We start from the raw sequence: 18,247 nt of genomic DNA, 5'->3' as shown, positions 1-18,247 counted from the left end.
GAGTTGTCCTGTGTATTTTTATTGGACATGGATGTGCTTAAAATTAAGCAATGTGTGTAAATCTTTGCAGGATCAGGGTCTGGCATCCCCAAAGGATTTTTGTGGGTTTGTGTTGCAGCTTTGACATTCTTTATTGTAGCTGTTGTTGCTTGAATAATACATTTATGCTACTAAAGGAAGGCAATATTTGGAAATTGGGCATTTAGCAACTGGTGAGTGGTACTGCAGATTGATAACAAAAGCTGGTTCCACTTTGGGATTAACTGTTCCCTTTACCTTTTTTCCCCCCTAAAACACATTGGAAATTAGAAAAAAAAAAAAAAAAACAAATACTACAAAACTCAGTCAACAAAGAAAAAAATATTCAAAGTAAAATACAGAAAAACAAAATAAAGGCATAATATACCTCAAGCCACAATATCCACAATTCAAAGCAGTCCCGTGTCCTTTTATTGTCTCTTCATTCCAATATGCCTCATCAGAAAAGCCTGGAAATTCACCTTGCTAAAAATTATTTCCTTCCTGGTATCCTCATGACTTAGGATTTTGTTGGGACTGACATTAAGTCCTGTGGATGAGGCTCTTATTTGGTTTTTGTTTTGTTTTTTTGTTTTTTACAGGTGGTGTTTGACCGCTTAAAAGGCATGGCCCTGGTTCTCTACAATGAGATTGAATATGCACAAGCAGCTGTAAAAGAGACCAAGGGGAGGAAAATCGGTGGGAATAAAATTAAGGTGTGCAGAATGACCTCCAAACTAAAGCAAAACAGGCAAAAAAAGAGGAACAAATTGTGTTCAGGCCTTCCCCCTTAAATGCTGGCAGTGCAGACTGCCAGGCTCAAGGAATACTTGGCGGGACACACACGTCCCACATATCAAAGGCTTAAATTATATTTTTATACTCGGCTTATCAAGATGTCAGGGAATCCTGAACTGTTACTTATAAAGCCTTTTCCAGTATTCTGCCGTTTGTTTCGCTGAACTTGTCTCTCTGAGCTCCTGAGTGTTGGTGTCCGTGTCACTGCCTCGTTTACCCCAATCCAAGGCAAACTTTTGTCTGTTTTCGTGTTAAAAAAGGGAAGTCTGAAGGTGTGAGTTCCTCCAGGAAAACACATGGCTGTATTCCAGCTGCCCCATGCTGATGTCCAGGCTCTGGGGTACAGTAACCTCAACATGCAGTCATGGAATCAGGGAATGGTTTGGGTTGGAAAAGACCTTAAAGATCATCTCGTCCTTCCTTGCAACAGATTTTAAACAATAATGGAAAACACTACTTAAAATACACAGAAAATATTTTTCTTCCTGGAGCAACACTTAACATTTCCAGGAGTATCTTGGATTTGGGTGAATGTGGTGATACCTGTTCTGACTGTCCCATCAGCCCCACTAACTGGGGACGTGAGGTGTCAGCCAACCCTTTGAATTATCTTCCTCCTTCTCCTTTCTCCTCTCCTAAAAAGTAGGCAGTGATGTCAGGCATGATCTCAACAGCTTCCCACCTCACCCAGGGCTGAAAGTTGGATATCCTGTAGTTTCTGAGCATGGTGTTGGATAAGCAGTCACCTTCCTCTGCAGGAAAGCGTGTGGTCCCCTAAAAGTTTCCCATCTTGTGTGGGTCTTGTTGCTTAATGATTTTGGAATAAGCAACACCCCCAATGTGTGTCTGTGCCCCATTGCTGTGGTTACACACAGGATGATTTAAAAAATAACAGGAACTGGAATGTTAAAAATACTGCGTTATGTGGCGTACACGTAATGAAATCCATTCTAATCCTTCATTTTTTGCACTACACCATTAGCGTCTTAGTATTGTCATCCTTGGCTAGAAAACACCAACTCTTGGAGTAGCTGGAACAGGGAGCTGCAGTTCAGGAGGCTTGGTTCTTTCCCTGCTCTATAACCCCGGGCAAACACTGTGGAGTCCGGAATAGATTGATAATCCTGACCTTCTGTAGCACTGCCCTGAGATAAAAGAGACTTTGGAACTGTCCTGGCATTAAAAACATCAATACCACGATAATAATGTGTATTTTTCCTGCTGCTTTGCCCAACAGAAGCCTCTGGGCTGGCAGCTACAACAACATAGTAAGGAGGTAGTTACACAGCTCCACTGAGAAAGATCTTTATTCCTGGGGATGTGCAGGGCCACAATTGGGAAGTGTTTGACATTTTTAATTAAATTTTACCCCCATTTTCAGATCTGCTCCCACCTTCAGCTGACAGGGAAATATTGGCAGAATGGGATGTTTCTGTGACTGAATGTGATTTCCCCTTTCTTTTTCAGGTGGACTTTGCAAATCGGGAGAGTCAGTTGGCGTTTTATCATTCCATGGAGAAAACGGGTCAAGATATCAGAGACTTCTATGAAATGCTGGCAGAAAGAAGGCATGTACCAATATATTTATTAAATGTTTTGTTTTCCAACATCACCTTACACAATCCTTTTACAGTCATTGTCCTCATCATCTTACAATCAAACTTTCTTCAGTCCATAATTCTTAAACAAGTTTTTGTTCCTCTCAACTTTATCCTTATTTTTAAAGTTTTACTAAAAACACCTCTGCATTTCTAAATTTTTTTTTTTACCTTTTTTTTTTAACAAATTTATGTGATCAAACTGAAACCGTGCAGATGAGAGCAGGCAGGATCTCACACATCCGAGGCGTAGCCGGTTACTGGAATTCCTGCTGAGGTGGAGGTTTCAGTTGTCTGCATGATCCATATTTTAGTATCCGGTTTCTCTGGTGGGTCACCAGGACACAGTTGGGAGTCATTCATCACGTCTTAGGAATGCAAAGAGCAGCTTAACTGTAACAGAGAAATGTGTGTGTTGGTGGGTGTATATAAAGTCTGATAAACTCCTGCTGCTCAGCCCTTGAGCAGAGAGTAAAATCTGATCCTCCACCTCCCTCTTCCCAACAGTTTTGTTTGTAACTTGATAAAATAAGACAATTTGAGTAAGGATGCATTTTTATTTTGAATAAAGCTGTGTCCTGTGTGGCTGCCCCTTGGCAGCAGCTGGCACCACATGCTGCACAACCACTTATTTATCCCTGCAGACCTGGCACAGAAACACTCCACATTATGGGCTTTTTTACCTCCACTGACTGAAAAAACACCCATGTTTTATTCCCTTCAGAGCCTGGCTCATTGTTAGGGCTGTGCCTTGCCCAGGAGTCAGCCCAGCGTGATGCCGATTATACCTGGGAGCTGGATAAACCCAATCATTTTTTGCAGTGAAATAGATTGGTCTGACATAATGCAAAATGAGCAGATTTAAAAGCGAGCAGGGTTTGGAAATTGGCAATCAGGATTTGCATAATGGAAATACAAGTGTGCCTTCCCCAGGCCTTGCCAGATGTTGTGATGTGCCAGCAATAAACATTTCCTCAGCACTACACCGGATTCAGGAAAGAGAAGGGCGTTATTGGATGTTCTTTAGCACACAGGACTCGGGTGGGCTTGTCTTTGCCATGGAATAAACCTGAGCAGGACCTTGATTTCTGGTGTTTGGGCACACGTTAGTCTGATTTTTCTTTCTCTGTCACTCTGCTCACACAGTCATTAGGAGATCCATAGGGATAATGGATCGTGGAGCAGCAGAGCGAGTTCTGCAGTGACTCCTGTAATTCTGCAGCTTCTGGTGCCCCTCTGAGCTCCTCCTTGCAGAGGTGCTGAGATCTGCACAAACCACCTTCTCTTGGGGTTGTAGCTGGAGCCAGTCTAAACAGGACCCAAAGGAAAAAAAAAAACCAGACATGAAAAAGCAAAATCCCTGATCAATATTTTTAACTTCACAGCTGCTTTTCACAACATCCCACTTCACTTGCAGGATGAGGTTTTCATCTTCCCTGTTTTGTCCCTTTTTCAATTTTGTTATTTTCTTAAAAGGTGGAAGCTGCCAGCTTTTAACATAAAACATAAACTGTGAAGCCAAATAAACCTGTGAGGAATCCCGGAATCATTTAGGTTGGAAAAGACCTCCAAGGTCATCGAGTCCAAACCTGTGACTGATCCCCTCCTTGTTAGCCAGCCCAGAGCACTGATTGCCACGTCCAGGCCTTCCTTGGACACCTCCAGGGATGGAGACTCCAAACCTCCCTGGGCAGCCCCTTCCTATTCCTGACCACCTTTTCCATCAAGAAATTCCTCCTGATGTCCAACCTGAACCTTCTCTGGCTCAGCTTGAGGCTGTTTGCCCTTGTCCTGTCCCTTGTTCCCCGGGAGCAGAGCCCAACCCCACCTTTGTACAGAGTGTGCAGAACACTCTGTAATGGTGGGGAATCAAGAACTCCAGCTTTATTCCACCTCCCTGCCATGTTTAGTGTTACAAATGACTTATTTTTGCTGCTTGGAGGTATTGAAATAACAACATTAATTGCTTGATTTACTTTGCTGAATGACTTCACATGACCTTATAAACAACCTGATATTTGTTGACTTGGTTTTACTGTAAACAGGCAACACCAGCAAGTCACATGCAGTGAAGGAGCTAATTTGGGAATTAAAAGATCACTTGCAGGGCTTAGGATTTTTAAAGAAATGTTACCACCACTTTGCTGCTTAGTAATGGAGAGATTCCACCCCTGAATTTTGATTTTACTCAAAGGTCTCAGAAGGTCTCAGGTTCTGGATAAGGGGGTGTCTTCACCCTGCTAGCCCTGTGTGGGTGCACAGGTGCTGTGTTGGTTTTACCTTCATTTCATGCAAGGTTTGAATTTGACAAAAACAAAGGAGTGAGGGTGGTGTAACAATGCTTGGAAGAGCTGTTGCGATATTACCCATGAAGTACATTTGGTTTGTTAAGTTAACAAAGTATTTAGTCTGCTGCACACAGATTCCTTGCCAAACCTCTTTGTGCAGCTACCTTGATGCGCATAGGAAAAAAGAAAATTATTCCTTTAGATAGCAAAAAAACTGTAGTAACAGAGTACATTGGTTGAGAAGGAGAACTAGAATCTTTTTATTCTTATGTTTAGCAGAGACGAGCGAAGAGGATCCTACGAATACGCCCCTGACCGTACTTACTACGAGACCGTTCGGACCCCGGGGACGTATCCTGAAGATCCTCGGCGGGAATACCCAGCTCGGGGCAGAGAATTCTACGCCGAGTGGGATCCCTACCAAGGAGACTACTATGACCCACGATACTATGACGACCCTCGCGAGTACCGGGATTACCGGGGAGATCCGTATGAGCAGGACATCAGGGAGTACAGCTACAGGCAACGGGAGAGGGAGAGGGAGAGGGAACGGTTCGAATCCGATCGGGACAGAGACCACGAACGGAGACCGATCGAGCGGAGCCAGAGCCCGACGCATTCCCGGCGCCCGCAGAGCCCCGGAGCGTCGCCCTCACAGTCGGAGCGGCTGCAGAGTGACTCGGAGAGGAGGATTTACAGCAGGTCCTCGGATCGCAGCGGCAGCTGCAGCTCGCTGTCCCCTCCGCGATATGACAAGCTCGACAAAGCCCGTGTGGAACGATACACAAAAAATGAGAAAGTGGAGAAAGAGCGCGTTTTCGAGCAGGAGAGGGTGGACAAGGAGAAGCGCTTGGTGAGGAAGGAAAAGCCGGAAAAAATAGAAAAGGAGAAAGCAGATAAGCAGAAACGAAAAGCGAAAATCCATTCACCCAGCTCTCAGTCCTCGGAAACGGATCAGGAGAATGAGAGAGAGCCCAGCCCAGAAAAACTGAAGGGCAACAGTAAACAAAGCAAAGAGAGGGGTGACAAAGAAGGGACAGCAAAGAACCGCCTGGAACTGATGCCCTGTGTTGTGCTGACCCGTGTGAAGGAAAAGGAGGGGAAGGTGATCGATCAGCCTGCACTGGAGAAACTGAGGGCAAAGCTGGATAACGACACTCTGAAATCCCCGCTGCTCGAACAGAAAACCCAGACGTCCCAGGCTGAGCAAGCCAAGTCTGAGCAGTCTAAACTAGAACCCGTCAGAACCAAGGTACAGAAGGAGAAAGCCCTTGCCAGTCACATCGAAGTGGTGGACAAGGAGGGAAAAATGAAACCCAAAAAGCACTTGAAGACAGAGCAACCTTCTGAGGGGGCCAATGCAGTTGATTTAGACAAGTTGGAGGCTCGTAAAAGGCGTTTTGCCGATGCAAATCCGAAGCCTGACAGGCAAAAACTGGATGTAAAACGGAGTAGCCAAGATGAGGAGGATGCGCGCATGGTTTTGAAAAAGCAGCTTGATGCGACAGCGTCATCTAGAGAAGCACCAATGTTAAGGGAAGGAGAATTGGAGAGAAAACCCCTGAGGAAGGAGATGATTAAAAGGGAATCTAAAAAACTCAAACTGGAAAGACTTGTTCCCGTTACTAGTCCCAAAGAAATTCAGGACACTCTTAATGTTGGTGGGATTGGCATGCGTCCCACCCTGGATCTGCAGGCGAGGCTCATGGAGGCACCTGATGAACCTGTGGAAGTTCAGGAACTCCCTACTAAAAAACTGAACCCGGTAAAACCCCAGCATAAACAAGTACAGCTGCTGGACGAGCAGGGAACGGAGAGAGAGGACTCAAGGAAGAACTACTCCAGTCTTCCTGAAGAAACACCAGACCATAAACTTGGCCAAGAGAAAACTCAGTCGGCAGACACGGAGGAGAAAATCAGCATTGACATTGACCACACGCAGAGCTACCGGAAACAAATGGAGCAAAGTCGCAGGTTGAAACAGCAGCTGGAAATGGAGATTGCAAAGTCGGAGAAGTTTGGCAGTCCAAAGAAAGATGTTGATGAATATGAAAAGCGGAGTCTGGTTCATGAGGTGGGAAAGCCTCCACAAGATGTCACCGATGACTCTCCACCAAGTAAAAGGAAAAAGACTGACCAGTTTGACTTCGAAATTAGCACTAAGAGAGAAAGGAACTACAGAAGCTCTCGTCAGGTGAGTGAGGATTCCGAAAGGATGTCCTGTTCCCCAAGTATTAGACACTTCCCATTCCACGAGGATGAGGACACGCTCGATTCTCCAAGGTTAATGCCATTGAAGGAAACCAAAGAGTCACCTAAAATAGAAGAAAAGGGTCTTTCATACTCCAACATGACTGTGAGGGAGGACTCGCTGAAATTCAATCCTTACGATTCCAGCAGAAAGGAGCAGATGGCAGAAATGGCTAAAATAAAACTCTCTGTGCTGAGTTCTGAGGAAGACTCAAGTAGGTGGGAAACCCAAGTGAAGCAAGAGCCTGGGAGAGTCGATATCAGCTTTCCAAGCAGCATCGTGAAAAGAGACAGCATACGGAAACGGTCTGTCCGAGACCTGGAACCTGGGGAGGTGCCTTCCGATTCGGATGACGATGGCGAAAACAAGCCCCATTCCCCAAAAGCCTCGTCCTTGTTAGAGAGTTCCAGGTTGTCTTTTTTATTAAGGGACAGAGAAGAGAAGTTCCGTGAAAGAGAGGAAAGACTCCAGTCCAGTTCCTTAGAAAGAAACAAATTCTACTCTTTCGCATTGGACAAGACAATCACACCCGACACAAAGGCCTTGCTTGAAAGGGCTAAATCCCTCTCTTCCTCCAGAGAGGAAAACTGGTCCTTTCTAGACTGGGATTCAAGATTTGCTAGTTTCAGAAACAACAAAGACAAAGAGAAGGTTGACTCGGCTCCAAGACCTATTCCATCCTGGTATATGAAAAAGAAAAAAATCAGAACCGATTCCGAAGGTGGAAAACTGGATGATAAGAAAGAAGATCATAAAGAGGAGGAACAAGAGCGGCAGGAACTGTTTGCTTCTCGGTTTTTGCACAGTTCAATCTTTGAACAGGACTCCAAACGCCTGCAGCATTTAGAGAGGAAGGATGATGATCTGGACTTCATCTCCGGAAGGTTGTATGGGAGACAGTCCTCTTCAGATGGCATGAACAGCACGGCCGATTTGGTGCAAGAGCCAGTGGTTCTCTTCCACAGTAGGTTTGTTGAGCTGACACGAATGCAGCAGAAAGAAAAGGAGAAAGATCAGAAACCAAAAGAAGTGGAGAAACAGGAAGATAAAGAAAACCGGCCGAAAACACCAGAAATGGTTCCTGATAGTAAAGAAACAGAACATAAACCTTCCTCAGTTGTTGGTCCTTCTTCAGTCACCGTCCTCCCACAAGAACCCATCGCTCCCATCGCTCCTGAGAAAATAGTGAGTGACAAGGTCCTGGTGGAACCAGCTTCTGTCAAAGAAGAGAAACCTTCTGAACCTGCTGTTGCAGCAGAGGAACAAAAACCTTTTCCTGAACTCGCTGCTCCTGTCAAAATGGAGCCTCCTGAGCAAACGGAACCTTCGCCAGTTGTAGAAGCGAGTAAAGAAATTGTTGCTACAACACTGGCACCAGAGGAAGATGCTGTGGCAACAGAGCATCCTTCATACTTGGATACCAAACCTCCCACTCCTGGGGCCTCGTTTTCCGATGCAGACATCAGCGTAGATCCAGAACCTGAGACTGCCCAGCTACTTCCACCTCCGCCCAAGCTAGTTCAGAAGTCAGATGAGGCTGTGGAACCTAAGGAGGAAAATCCTCCGCCCTCTGCCAGCACCGATGCTGGTGTGAGTCAAAAGGCGGAGGCGGCTGCTGAGGTCCTGCCGCCCGTTTCTGACAATGACATGGAAGTGGAACCTCCAGTTGTTGTAAAAGATAAAAAATCCTACAAGAGTAAACGGTCCAAGACTCCCGTGCAGTCGGCTGCAGCTAATGTCACGGAAAAGCCTGTCACAAGAAAGAGTGAAAGAATTGACCGTGAAAAACTGAAAAGGTCAAGCTCTCCTCGTGGGGAGACCCAGAAGCTTTCTGAATTGAAAGTGGAGGCAGAAAAGGTTTCAAGGAATGCTGCTAAATCCCCAAGTTCCGCTGCAGAGCCAGAAAACGTGGAGCTGAGCTTGCCAATAGGCCGGACCAGGCGCAGAAACGTGAGGTCGGTCTATGCTACCACAGGGGACAATGAAGGCCCATCTCCAGTGAAGGACTCCATGGAGGTTACTAGGTCCACCAGGAAAAGAGGGGAAAAGGAACCACAGGAAGCAGTGACAACTGTTCCCACAACCCCGAGGAGGGGAAGACCTCCCAAAACCCGCCGTAAGCCAGAGGAGGACATCTCTCCGATAAAGACCGAACCGGTACAACAAGAGGTGGAGGAGGCTGAAACTAAAGATACTGTGGAAGCTCCTAAACCTGCAGAGGGTTGGAGGTCTCCTAGATCCCAGAAGCTCACACACAGTCACTCATCAGCTGCTACCAGCCAACAGGGCAAGAAAGGGAAGAATGAACCGAAAGCCGATACCACGGCTGAATCCGAAGATACTGCTGAAAGAAGTGGTCAGGAATCGAGCACCAGTGACAATGGCAATAAAGCAAAGGCTGCTGAGAAAGAGCCGGCAGCAAGCGAGCAGAAACGTGATCGGAAGGAACTGGATGTGGAGAAGAACCAGCTAGAAATCCCCACAGCTGAGATCACTGAGAAGAAGCCGGTGCCAGAAAAGGTTACGAAATCCAAAAGGGGAAGGTACAAAAATACCAAAACTGTTGTTGATAAGGCATCCGTGTGTCTCAAAAATGTAGAAATACGCCTCAATGTTGATGAAGTCAAGGGCGCCTTGCGGCCCACGGAGGAGGAGGCAGAGCCTGTGGCGGTGTCACCACCCAAGATGAAGAGCCCTCCAAAAGAGGACATCCTGCCACCCCACTTCACTAAGAATGAGGTAGAAGATTCATTTCCGGAAATGGAAAAGGAGGTGATGCGGGAGCCCAAGCAGTCACCCGAGGCTGCCCAGTTAGCAAAGCAGATCGAGCTTGAGCAGGCGGTGGAGAACATTGCAAAACTCACCGAAACTCCTCCGACAATTGCTGCCTACAAAGAGCCAACAACAGATGTGGCTGAAGTCCGTCAGGAGGAGGAAGCAGATAAACCCGCACACCAGGCCAGTGAAACGGAGCTGGCAGCAGCCATCGGCTCCATCATCAATGATATTTCTGGGGAGACAGAAAGCTTCCCTGCACCGCCGACGTATCCTGCTGAATCTGAGGCTGAAATCACCACAGAGCCCTTGGTATTGCAGTCACCTCGGGAGGAGATGGAGCCCGAGACAGATCAGGCAGTGAACAATATCCTAGAAACTGAGGCTGCTGTCGAGCCTGCAGTGCAGCCGGTGCCCAGCTCTGTCACTTCGACGTTGGAGACAGAGAGCAAGGAGTCTGAAGTCAGCTTCAGTGAATCTTCCAACTCTGCACAGGAGGCTGAGACCTTGCAGGAGGCTGAAGTTGCTCGGAAGGAAAAGGGCCGTCAGAAAACCACGCGGCAGAGACGCAAGAAGAGCACGAGCAGGAAGGGTGACGCCACCGAAGCCAACACCTTCGAGCCAGAGAGGGTGCAGAGCAAATCACCCCCCGCCAGTGAAGTGAAGACAAAACCTGAAGAAGCCTCAAAGGAGGAAAAGCAAATCAAACCCCCAGCATCCATGGAGCCAAGTGCTTCTGATGTCACCAAGGCTGTGGCTGCTGATGTTGTGGCTGCACACGAGGCTGTCCCTGAGAGCAGCACTTCTCCAAAGGTGCCCGTTCTGGCTCCTCTGGACCTGGGTGCCCCGCCGGTCCTCCTCGATGAAGGGAGTCAGAGCGGGTTCAAGATCCGGTCGCCCCTGGAGAACGCTCCCATCACGCCACCGAGTGCCCCAAATGCGGCCCTTCCTGCTGTCCCCACAGCAGCAGCCAAGCTGCCCAACCCGGTGCCCGCCACCATCGTCCCCCTTCACTCCGGCACTGCCAAGGTTCCGGAGTGGGTGGTCAGGCACGAGGACTCCCGTGCCCGTTCCACACCCCCGCCCGCTCTCCCACCAGACACAAAGGCGTCAGATATCGACACGAACTCCAGCACTTTGAGGAAGATACTCATGGAGCCCAAATACGTCTCAGCGACGAGCATAACCTCCACGCATGTGACGACGACGCACGCTGAGCCGGTGAGCGCGCCGTGCTTGGAGGAGGCGCCTCTTCACCCTGCCGTGGAGGCCATCAAGCCGGTTTCTGAGGAGAAGCCAGCCGTTCCCATCACCAATGCCCTGGACCCACCAGTGGCTGAAGCGCCGGTGTTCAGCGAGAAGGAAAAGATCAACACAGTGATTGCTCCCAAAGCCACTTCTGTCATAAGCAGAATGCCCCACAGTGTGGATCTGGAGGAGGCTCCAAGGATCACCTTGGTGAAGCAAGCTCCTCAAACCCAGACCTGCCTCGTCAATGCTCCCTCGCCGAAATTTAAGCAGAGATCAAGTACGAATGATAACAGCAGGTTTCATCCAGGATCGATGTCCATTATCGAGGAGAGGCCTGTGGAGACTGGGTCCAGTCCAGGGCTGCGGGTGAACACCTCGGAAGGTGTGGTGCTCCTGAGTTACTCGGGGCAGAAGACAGAAGGCCCTCAGCGAATCAGTGCCAAGATCAGCCAGATTCCCCCAGCCAGCGCTGTGGACATCGAGTTCCAGCAGTCTGTATCCAAGTCTCAGATTAAACAGGAGCCTATCACGCCATCCCAGCCGGCACCGAAAGGCTCCCAGGCCTCGGCGGGCTACGGGACTGTTTCCACCCATTCTTCATTGGTACTTGGAACACAGCCCTACAACACCTCACCCGTCATCTCCTCCGTCAAGCAGGAGCGCACCGCGCTGGACAAGCCCGACTCGTCTCACCTCACTGTCCAGACCCCAGCATCTCAGCCCGGCAAGGTCCTGACACAGACGGTAAACACTCCACCCGTGCTGGTCCATAACCAGATGGTTGTGAATAAAAAACTGTCTGACCCAGCTACTCTGAAAGTGGAGACCAAGACTCTGCAGCCCTCCAGCCTGAGTCCTGGAGTTAGTCCTCACCACCCTTCCCTCTCTGGGAAGATGCATTCGGAAGCGAACCACGTCAGCTCGGGGCCCAGCACCCCGACTGACCGGGCCATCTCCCACCTGGGGGTCGCCAAACAAGAGCCGCACTCGCCGCGTACCAGCGGGCACTCGCCGTCGCCGTTCCCCCGGGCCTGTCATCCCGGCAGTACCTCGTCCCCGGCTTTGTCCAGCAGCACCCCAGTCATGCTGGCGCCAGGAATTCCCGTTCCGCAGTACATATCCAGCATGCATCCCGAGCAATCTGTTATCATGCCCCCCCACAGCGTAACACAGACTGTGTCCCTGGGCCATCTGTCCCAGGGTGAGGTGAGAATGAACACCCCTCCTCTCGCCGGCATTCCCTACGGCATCCGCCCGGAAGCGCTCCACTCCCCCCGAGCTGCTCTGCAACCCCAGATGGAGATCAAACCTCAGCGATCCAGCACGCCCCAGCCAGCGCCCATACGAGACATCGTCATGCCCCCGCTGTCCTCCCAGCACCCCCCCGAGGAGGAGCTGCACTTCCACCACAGCACGGTGTGCCGCGGGCCAGCCCCGGTGCAGTCCGACGTGCTGGTGATGCAGCCCGACTACCGCATGCACCCCAGCAGCCTCCGGCTGGACCAGTACAACGTCCCGCGGGACGTCAGGATGATCATGCACCCGCACATGGCCGCTGTGGGCGAGCACCACTCGGAAACGCGGCAATCCCGGACACCCGAAGGGGCCGTCAAAACTCCCCCGGTCAGTAAGACCCCGCAACCCGGGAAAGAGACTCCCAAATCCTCGGAAGGCAAGATGGCCCACTCTCCTCACAGCGAGCCCCGGCTGCTCAGCGTGCCCTCGGGCACCCAGCTGCCTGGGCTGCCCCTGACACAGCCTGTGGTGGTCCCACACGGGGTGCAGATCATGCATCCCGCCGGGAGCTCCTTCCATGATTACCGCTCCGTGTACGGCGACATGAGGAATTACCACACGGCACAGCTCGGGCATCCACAGTTCCCGGGCGCCTCACCCATCGGGCTGCCCTCCCGGAGCATGACCCCGTCTCAGGTGAGAAAAAAAACCCTTTATCCATCTCCCTGGAATCTGGAGCGTTTTGAGCTGTTTCTTGGGGAAAATGGGGTTCAAATGCTGCTTAGCATCAGAGGAAGCTGAGACAAGCCATTTCCTGAACTCCTCTGGGACTCCAACCAGGAGGGGTGAAGTTGCCTGCAGGTTTCTGGATGTGGAGGCGTCAGGGGGAGAATTGTCAGTACCAAGGTGGTGCATGGGTCAGGCATCCTTGGATGGATGGCGAGGCTAGGGATGGGCTTGGGACAGGATTCAGGGAGTGGGGTTTCAGCTCAGGTGGGCTTGGAAGTGAAGGACTGTCCCAGGTGCTACTGCAGCGGGGCTGATGCTGTGACATGGATGTCTCCACCAGGAATCTGATGGTGTCCTGGCAGTCTTACAATGGGATGGAACACACCCTCGGCCTAAACATTTTCCTTTTCCCCCCTTCCTGCTTCCCAGGGTCTGCCGGAGGGTGAGCACTCGCACCCCAGCCAGCCAGTCCGCAGCAAGACCCCTCAGATCCCGCAGGACCCCAAGGGCCCGTCGGCAGCAGGGCCGGAGCAGAGCCACCACCCCCCTGTGAACAGGCACGCGGCCCAGATGGACCCCCACGTCCACCTCCAGAGGGCACAAGGGGACACGAGCCAGACCTCCTACCCCTCGCCCGTCGCCATCTCCATGAAGCAGGAGCTTCCCTCGCCGCACCAGCCGCCAGCAGTTCCCAAGCAATCCATGTTTATCCCCACGACGTCGGGGCCGCCCCTCAGCCGTCCAGAGCCCCAGTCCACGCTCAAGCAGGAGCCGTCACCTCACCCCGTGTCCCAGAGACCGGTGGACATGGTCCAGCTCTTGACAGTGAGTGTCGTGCTCCTGATCTGGGGGGAAATCACCTGGTTCTGTCTCAGCCACAGCACCAAATCTGACCTTTCTTGCATCAAAGACTTCAGATGCAGAAAAGGCATTGTTTGGGTTTTGGGCTGTTTTGTCCTTGATGGATTTTAGCCATGTTTACTGTTCCAAGTCAGTTTTACAGCCAGCACTTTCCTGGAAGGTGTTTCCTCATGGGCAGGGGAGAGTGTTGGTGTATTTCATTTAAATAAAAAGGGAAAACCACTCTCACAAGTGTAGAAAATGAGGAAGAGGAGGGAGGCAATGAGGAACAGGTACCAACAAGGAGCTGACGGTTGTGTTCAGTACCAAGTATCTCCTGTATAACCTTGAGCAGTTCCCCCCCTGTTGTTATTTCTCAATTTGTCCGCTTATAAAAGGGAAAACAGTGTTTGGGAACAGCCATGTGCTGGGTGGGCGGCTGAGGGATTGGGATGATGGGATCCACCCAGGCAGACTGGCCAGCTGGAAGGAAAAGGACTGAACTCCTGATTTAGCAGAATCTAACCCAGACCTGGCGTGTAGAGGGTTGATCTGGTGTTACACCTCTGCTGAGCCTTTAAGCCTCCGATGGAAGTATCGGAGGCAGCCGAGCAGCTCGGATGGGATTTCAGATCCCCCTCTCCTTGCTTTGCATGTAACTCTTCTCCCTCTCTTCCCAGAAATACCCCATTGTCTGGCAGGGTCTCCTGGCTCTCAAGAACGACACGGCGGCCGTGCAGCTCCACTTCGTGTCCGGGAACAACGTCCTGGCGCACCGGTCGCTGCCGGCGCCCGAGGGAGGGCCCCCGCTGCGGATCGCACAGCGCATGCGGCTCGAGGCCTCCCAGCTGGAGGGGGTCGCACGGAGAATGATGGTGAGGGCCCGGGCTGGGGCAGGGAGGGGGTTTGGGATTCCCTGTGCTCAGAGCTGGGCTGGTCTCACCAGCTGCAGGGCTGAAAACCATCAGAGCTCCCAGAAACTTGGGCTTCTGTCACGTTGATTTCTCCACCCAGAGGGTGCTGGGGCGCTGACCAGGCTCCCTGGGGAATGGGCACGGCCCCAAGGCTGCCAGAGCTCCAGGAGCTCTCAGGCACAGGGTGGGATTGTTGGGATCCTGTGCATGGCCTGGAATTGGACTCGATGATCCCTGTGGGTTCCTTCCAATCCTGGAGATCCTATGATACTGTTTTGGGATTCTGGTATTAACACTGATTCCTTCAACCCAGAGGGTGAACATGGATTGCAGGTGGTGAGCAATAGCTCTTACACTGCATTTATGGAAAAGGGAGTGAGAGCTGGGCAACTCTGAAATCACCCTCAGCCCTGGGAAAAACTCCTGCTGGCTTCAGTGTGTCTGCGTAAGGTGGGAAGGGGAGTTCAAGTGGCCATGAAAATGCATTTTCAATCCTTTCCACCATGGCCATGCTCTCAGCAAGTGTTGGAATCACAGAATCCCAGACTGGTTTGGGTTGGACGGGCCTTAAAGCCTGTCCCACCCCTGCTATGGGCAGGGACACCTTCCTCTATCCCAGGTTGCTCCAAGCCCCGTCCAGCCTGGCCTTGGGCACTTCCAGGGACCCAAGGGCAGCCACAGCTTCTCTGGGGAACAAATTGTAACATCAAGGAGTTTAAAGTGAGGATTTTCCCCCCCAGATAATGGATGGAGAGCTGGAAAACACACACTCATCCAGCATTTCCCTGAGCACAGGTCCTTCCGTTGCAGGTGGAGAGCGATTACTGCCTGCTGCTGGCCCTGCCCTGCGGCCGGGACCAGGAGGACGTGGTCAGTCAGACGGAGTCGCTCAAGGCCGCGTTCATCAGTTACCTGCAGGCCAAGCAGGCCGCAGGCATCATCAACGTCCCCAACCCCGGCTCCAACCAGGTACGGGCACGGAACCCCTGCAGTGCCATAGGGAAACACAACCAGTCCGTAACTGCTTGGGGTTCTGCTGGAGCTGCCTGGGGTTGTTGGTCAAACAACCTTCCATCACCCTTCAAACATGGATGGGATCCATGGAGTCATTGATGGGATCCATAGAATCGTTGATGGAATCGATGAAAGTGACCCCAAAGCAGAAACCCTAAATGTGTGTTTGGTGTGTTCCCCATTCCATCATCTTGGGCTGAAAAGCAACCAAATCCATTTCCCAGCTCTTTATCTCTGGAGTAGAGTTCTCGTTTCTTCCCCGTATCCTGATTTCTCCAGAACAGCTGGCGTTTTCTTGCAGAATGCATTTGGTGCTGTGGAGGGTTTATTCCAGGTGTGTTGCTGCACTGAATCCAATTTAACGTGTGTGTAATTTAATTCTGGGTGTAAAGAGCCCAGAATGAGCAGCCAGTGCTTGGAGCAGCCACTGAAATGATAATTAATGGGAATTTTTCTGCCTTTCCCAGCAAAATCAGCCAGCTCTTACACCTGTGGTGAGGAAAACTCCCCACCTGGGAAACAGAACCCATGGCCTCTTTTTTATACAAGATTTAGGATTCTTTAAACACCTAAAACATCACAAAAATGTCCTGTTTTTAAACATTTTTAGACATGGGTTGTCTCTGATCCATGGTTTTTTCCCTCCCTGCAGCCTGCCTACGTTCTGCAGATCTTCCCACCCTGCGAGTTTTCGGAAAGCCACCTGTCCCGCCTGGCCCCGGACCTCCTCGCCAGCATCTCCAACATCTCTCCTCACCTGATGATTGTCATTGCGTCGGTATGAGCTGTTTACCAGTTACTGACTTTTTATTATTTTAATTTTAATTTTTTTTAATTTTTCCAAGGCCCTGCAGCAAAAAACAAACAAAAAAAACAAACAACAACAACAACAAAAAAAAAAAAGCCCACAAAAAACCACACAAAAAATTAATTTTAAAATAAAACTAATTCAAAAGAAGGAGAGAAGGTTATGAAACAAGAAAAATGCTGCCAGAAACCAGCCTCCTGCCCGACCGGCCTCGATCAAACCCTGGATGTTTACATGTTGCTTTAGCTTACGGACAACTGATGCACTCAGCAGGTGGACTGGGCTTGGGTTCCCGTGCCTCCTTTTTGGGGAAAAAAAACCATACAGGAAAAAAAAAAAAAAAAAAAAAAAAAAAAAAAAAAGAGGAAAGGATGGCTTATTTTTTTTAACAAAAAAAAAAGGAAAAAAATAAAAAAGAACCTGAACTGCCTTTGCACTAAATTAGTGACTCGGACTTTGCACAGTTGGAGACGCTGTGACGTTCTGGATGTCTTGACACACATTGACCGCGCGCCGTGGACGTTCCGCAGGGACTCTGCTGAGATTTGTGGGTCAAGGAGCATTTCACAGTCATTTTTTATTTTATTGGTTGTTTCGTTGGGTTTTTTGTTTATGTTTTCTTCTTTTGGGGTTGTTTATTTTTTTGGGGGGGGGGCGGGGGGGGTGTTTTTTCCGGATGTGAACCTTCCTCTTCCTCCACCTGCCCCTGCTGCAGCCGTCTTCTCTTCATCTGGGATGTACAGTTTACACTGAAAAACAAGAAAATACAAAACAAACAAAAAACAAAACAAAAGGGAGAGCTTTTTTCCTTCCTGGTGGGATATGCAGAACTCAGTGGGTGTGTGTATATATAAATATATATATAATATATATAAATATATATAATACTGACTTTAAAAAAAAAAATCAAATCCCCACAACATACATTTTTTTTTAATCTGTGCCAAAAATGTGTTTTCAGAGAAAAAAAATCTTATTTTCATACTCAGACTTTGTATTGTCACTCATTTGTAAGTGCGCTTCATTTAAACATCCCCTCGTCTCATCAGCTGTGGAAGTGTTATACACTTGTACAAAGACTCTGCCCCGGCCCCCCTCGCCTCCCCTAACACTTAATTAATTTATGGAACTTGGTTTTTTTTTTTTTTTTTTTTTGGTTTATTTTTGGTTTATTTTTTTTTCTCAGCGCAGTTTTGTTTTGTGTGTCCATTGGATTACGAACTTTATTAAAAAATACAAAACACGTCGGCGCCCCGACCTCGTCCCTCGGCGCTGGGGGTGGGGAGCGGGGAAGGGGAGGTTTGGGGGCTCCCAGGGAGGGGTCACCCACCTCTCCTTTAAAAACCAGAAAAAATCGGTCATTTCATCACTAAACCCAATTTCTCTTATTTTCCCTCTTGTGTGTAAACACTTGTGAAAACCAAAATTGCAGGGTTTGCCCCACCTTTAATCTCACCACCCACCAAAAATTGTCCCTGGATTACTGATACTCATCAGCCTTTAAAAAATAAGAGCCAGACACGATGTTTTTCACTGCTTTTCCACCCAAATCCCTGCCAGATGCAAGTGGGAAGCCTGATCAAGACTGGTGTAAATGGGTTAAAATCAAGCAGATGTGGTGAAAAAGGAGGTTTAGGACAGAATTTGGGGGGGTGGCCTCCAAAACCAGGGCAGACCCTCACCTTGCACCCGCGGGCTGAGGGCGGGAGGCAGAACAGAGCCTGTTT

General features: G+C 49.7%; 1 protein-coding gene across 4 annotated transcripts in view; it reads left to right on the top strand.

Annotated features, from left to right (window-relative positions):
• The window catches only part of SPEN (spen family transcriptional repressor), a 65,901-nt gene extending 48,735 nt beyond the window's left edge, over window positions 1-17,166 (top strand). For 2 of the 4 annotated variants that reach the window (XM_048326023.1, XM_048326021.1), the window contains exons 9-15: window positions 621-734; window positions 2,284-2,384; window positions 4,979-12,911; window positions 13,374-13,769; window positions 14,465-14,659; window positions 15,509-15,667; window positions 16,365-17,166. In XM_048326023.1, the coding sequence (XP_048181980.1) occupies window positions 621-734; window positions 2,284-2,384; window positions 4,979-12,911; window positions 13,374-13,769; window positions 14,465-14,659; window positions 15,509-15,667; window positions 16,365-16,496 (9,030 nt within the window). In that variant the 3' untranslated portion in view covers window positions 16,497-17,166. The remainder of the gene's footprint in view (window positions 1-620; window positions 735-2,283; window positions 2,385-4,978; window positions 12,912-13,373; window positions 13,770-14,464; window positions 14,660-15,508; window positions 15,668-16,364) is intronic. The other 2 variants (XM_048326022.1, XM_048326024.1) reach the window with 2 other exon arrangements.
• The last annotated feature ends 1,081 nt before the right edge of the window (window positions 17,167-18,247 follow it).

This window comes from Corvus hawaiiensis, chromosome 22, assembly GCF_020740725.1.
Source record: "Corvus hawaiiensis isolate bCorHaw1 chromosome 22, bCorHaw1.pri.cur, whole genome shotgun sequence".
Classification (NCBI taxonomy): Eukaryota; Metazoa; Chordata; class Aves; order Passeriformes; family Corvidae; genus Corvus; species Corvus hawaiiensis.
This window is presented reverse-complemented; position numbering and strand designations above follow the sequence as displayed.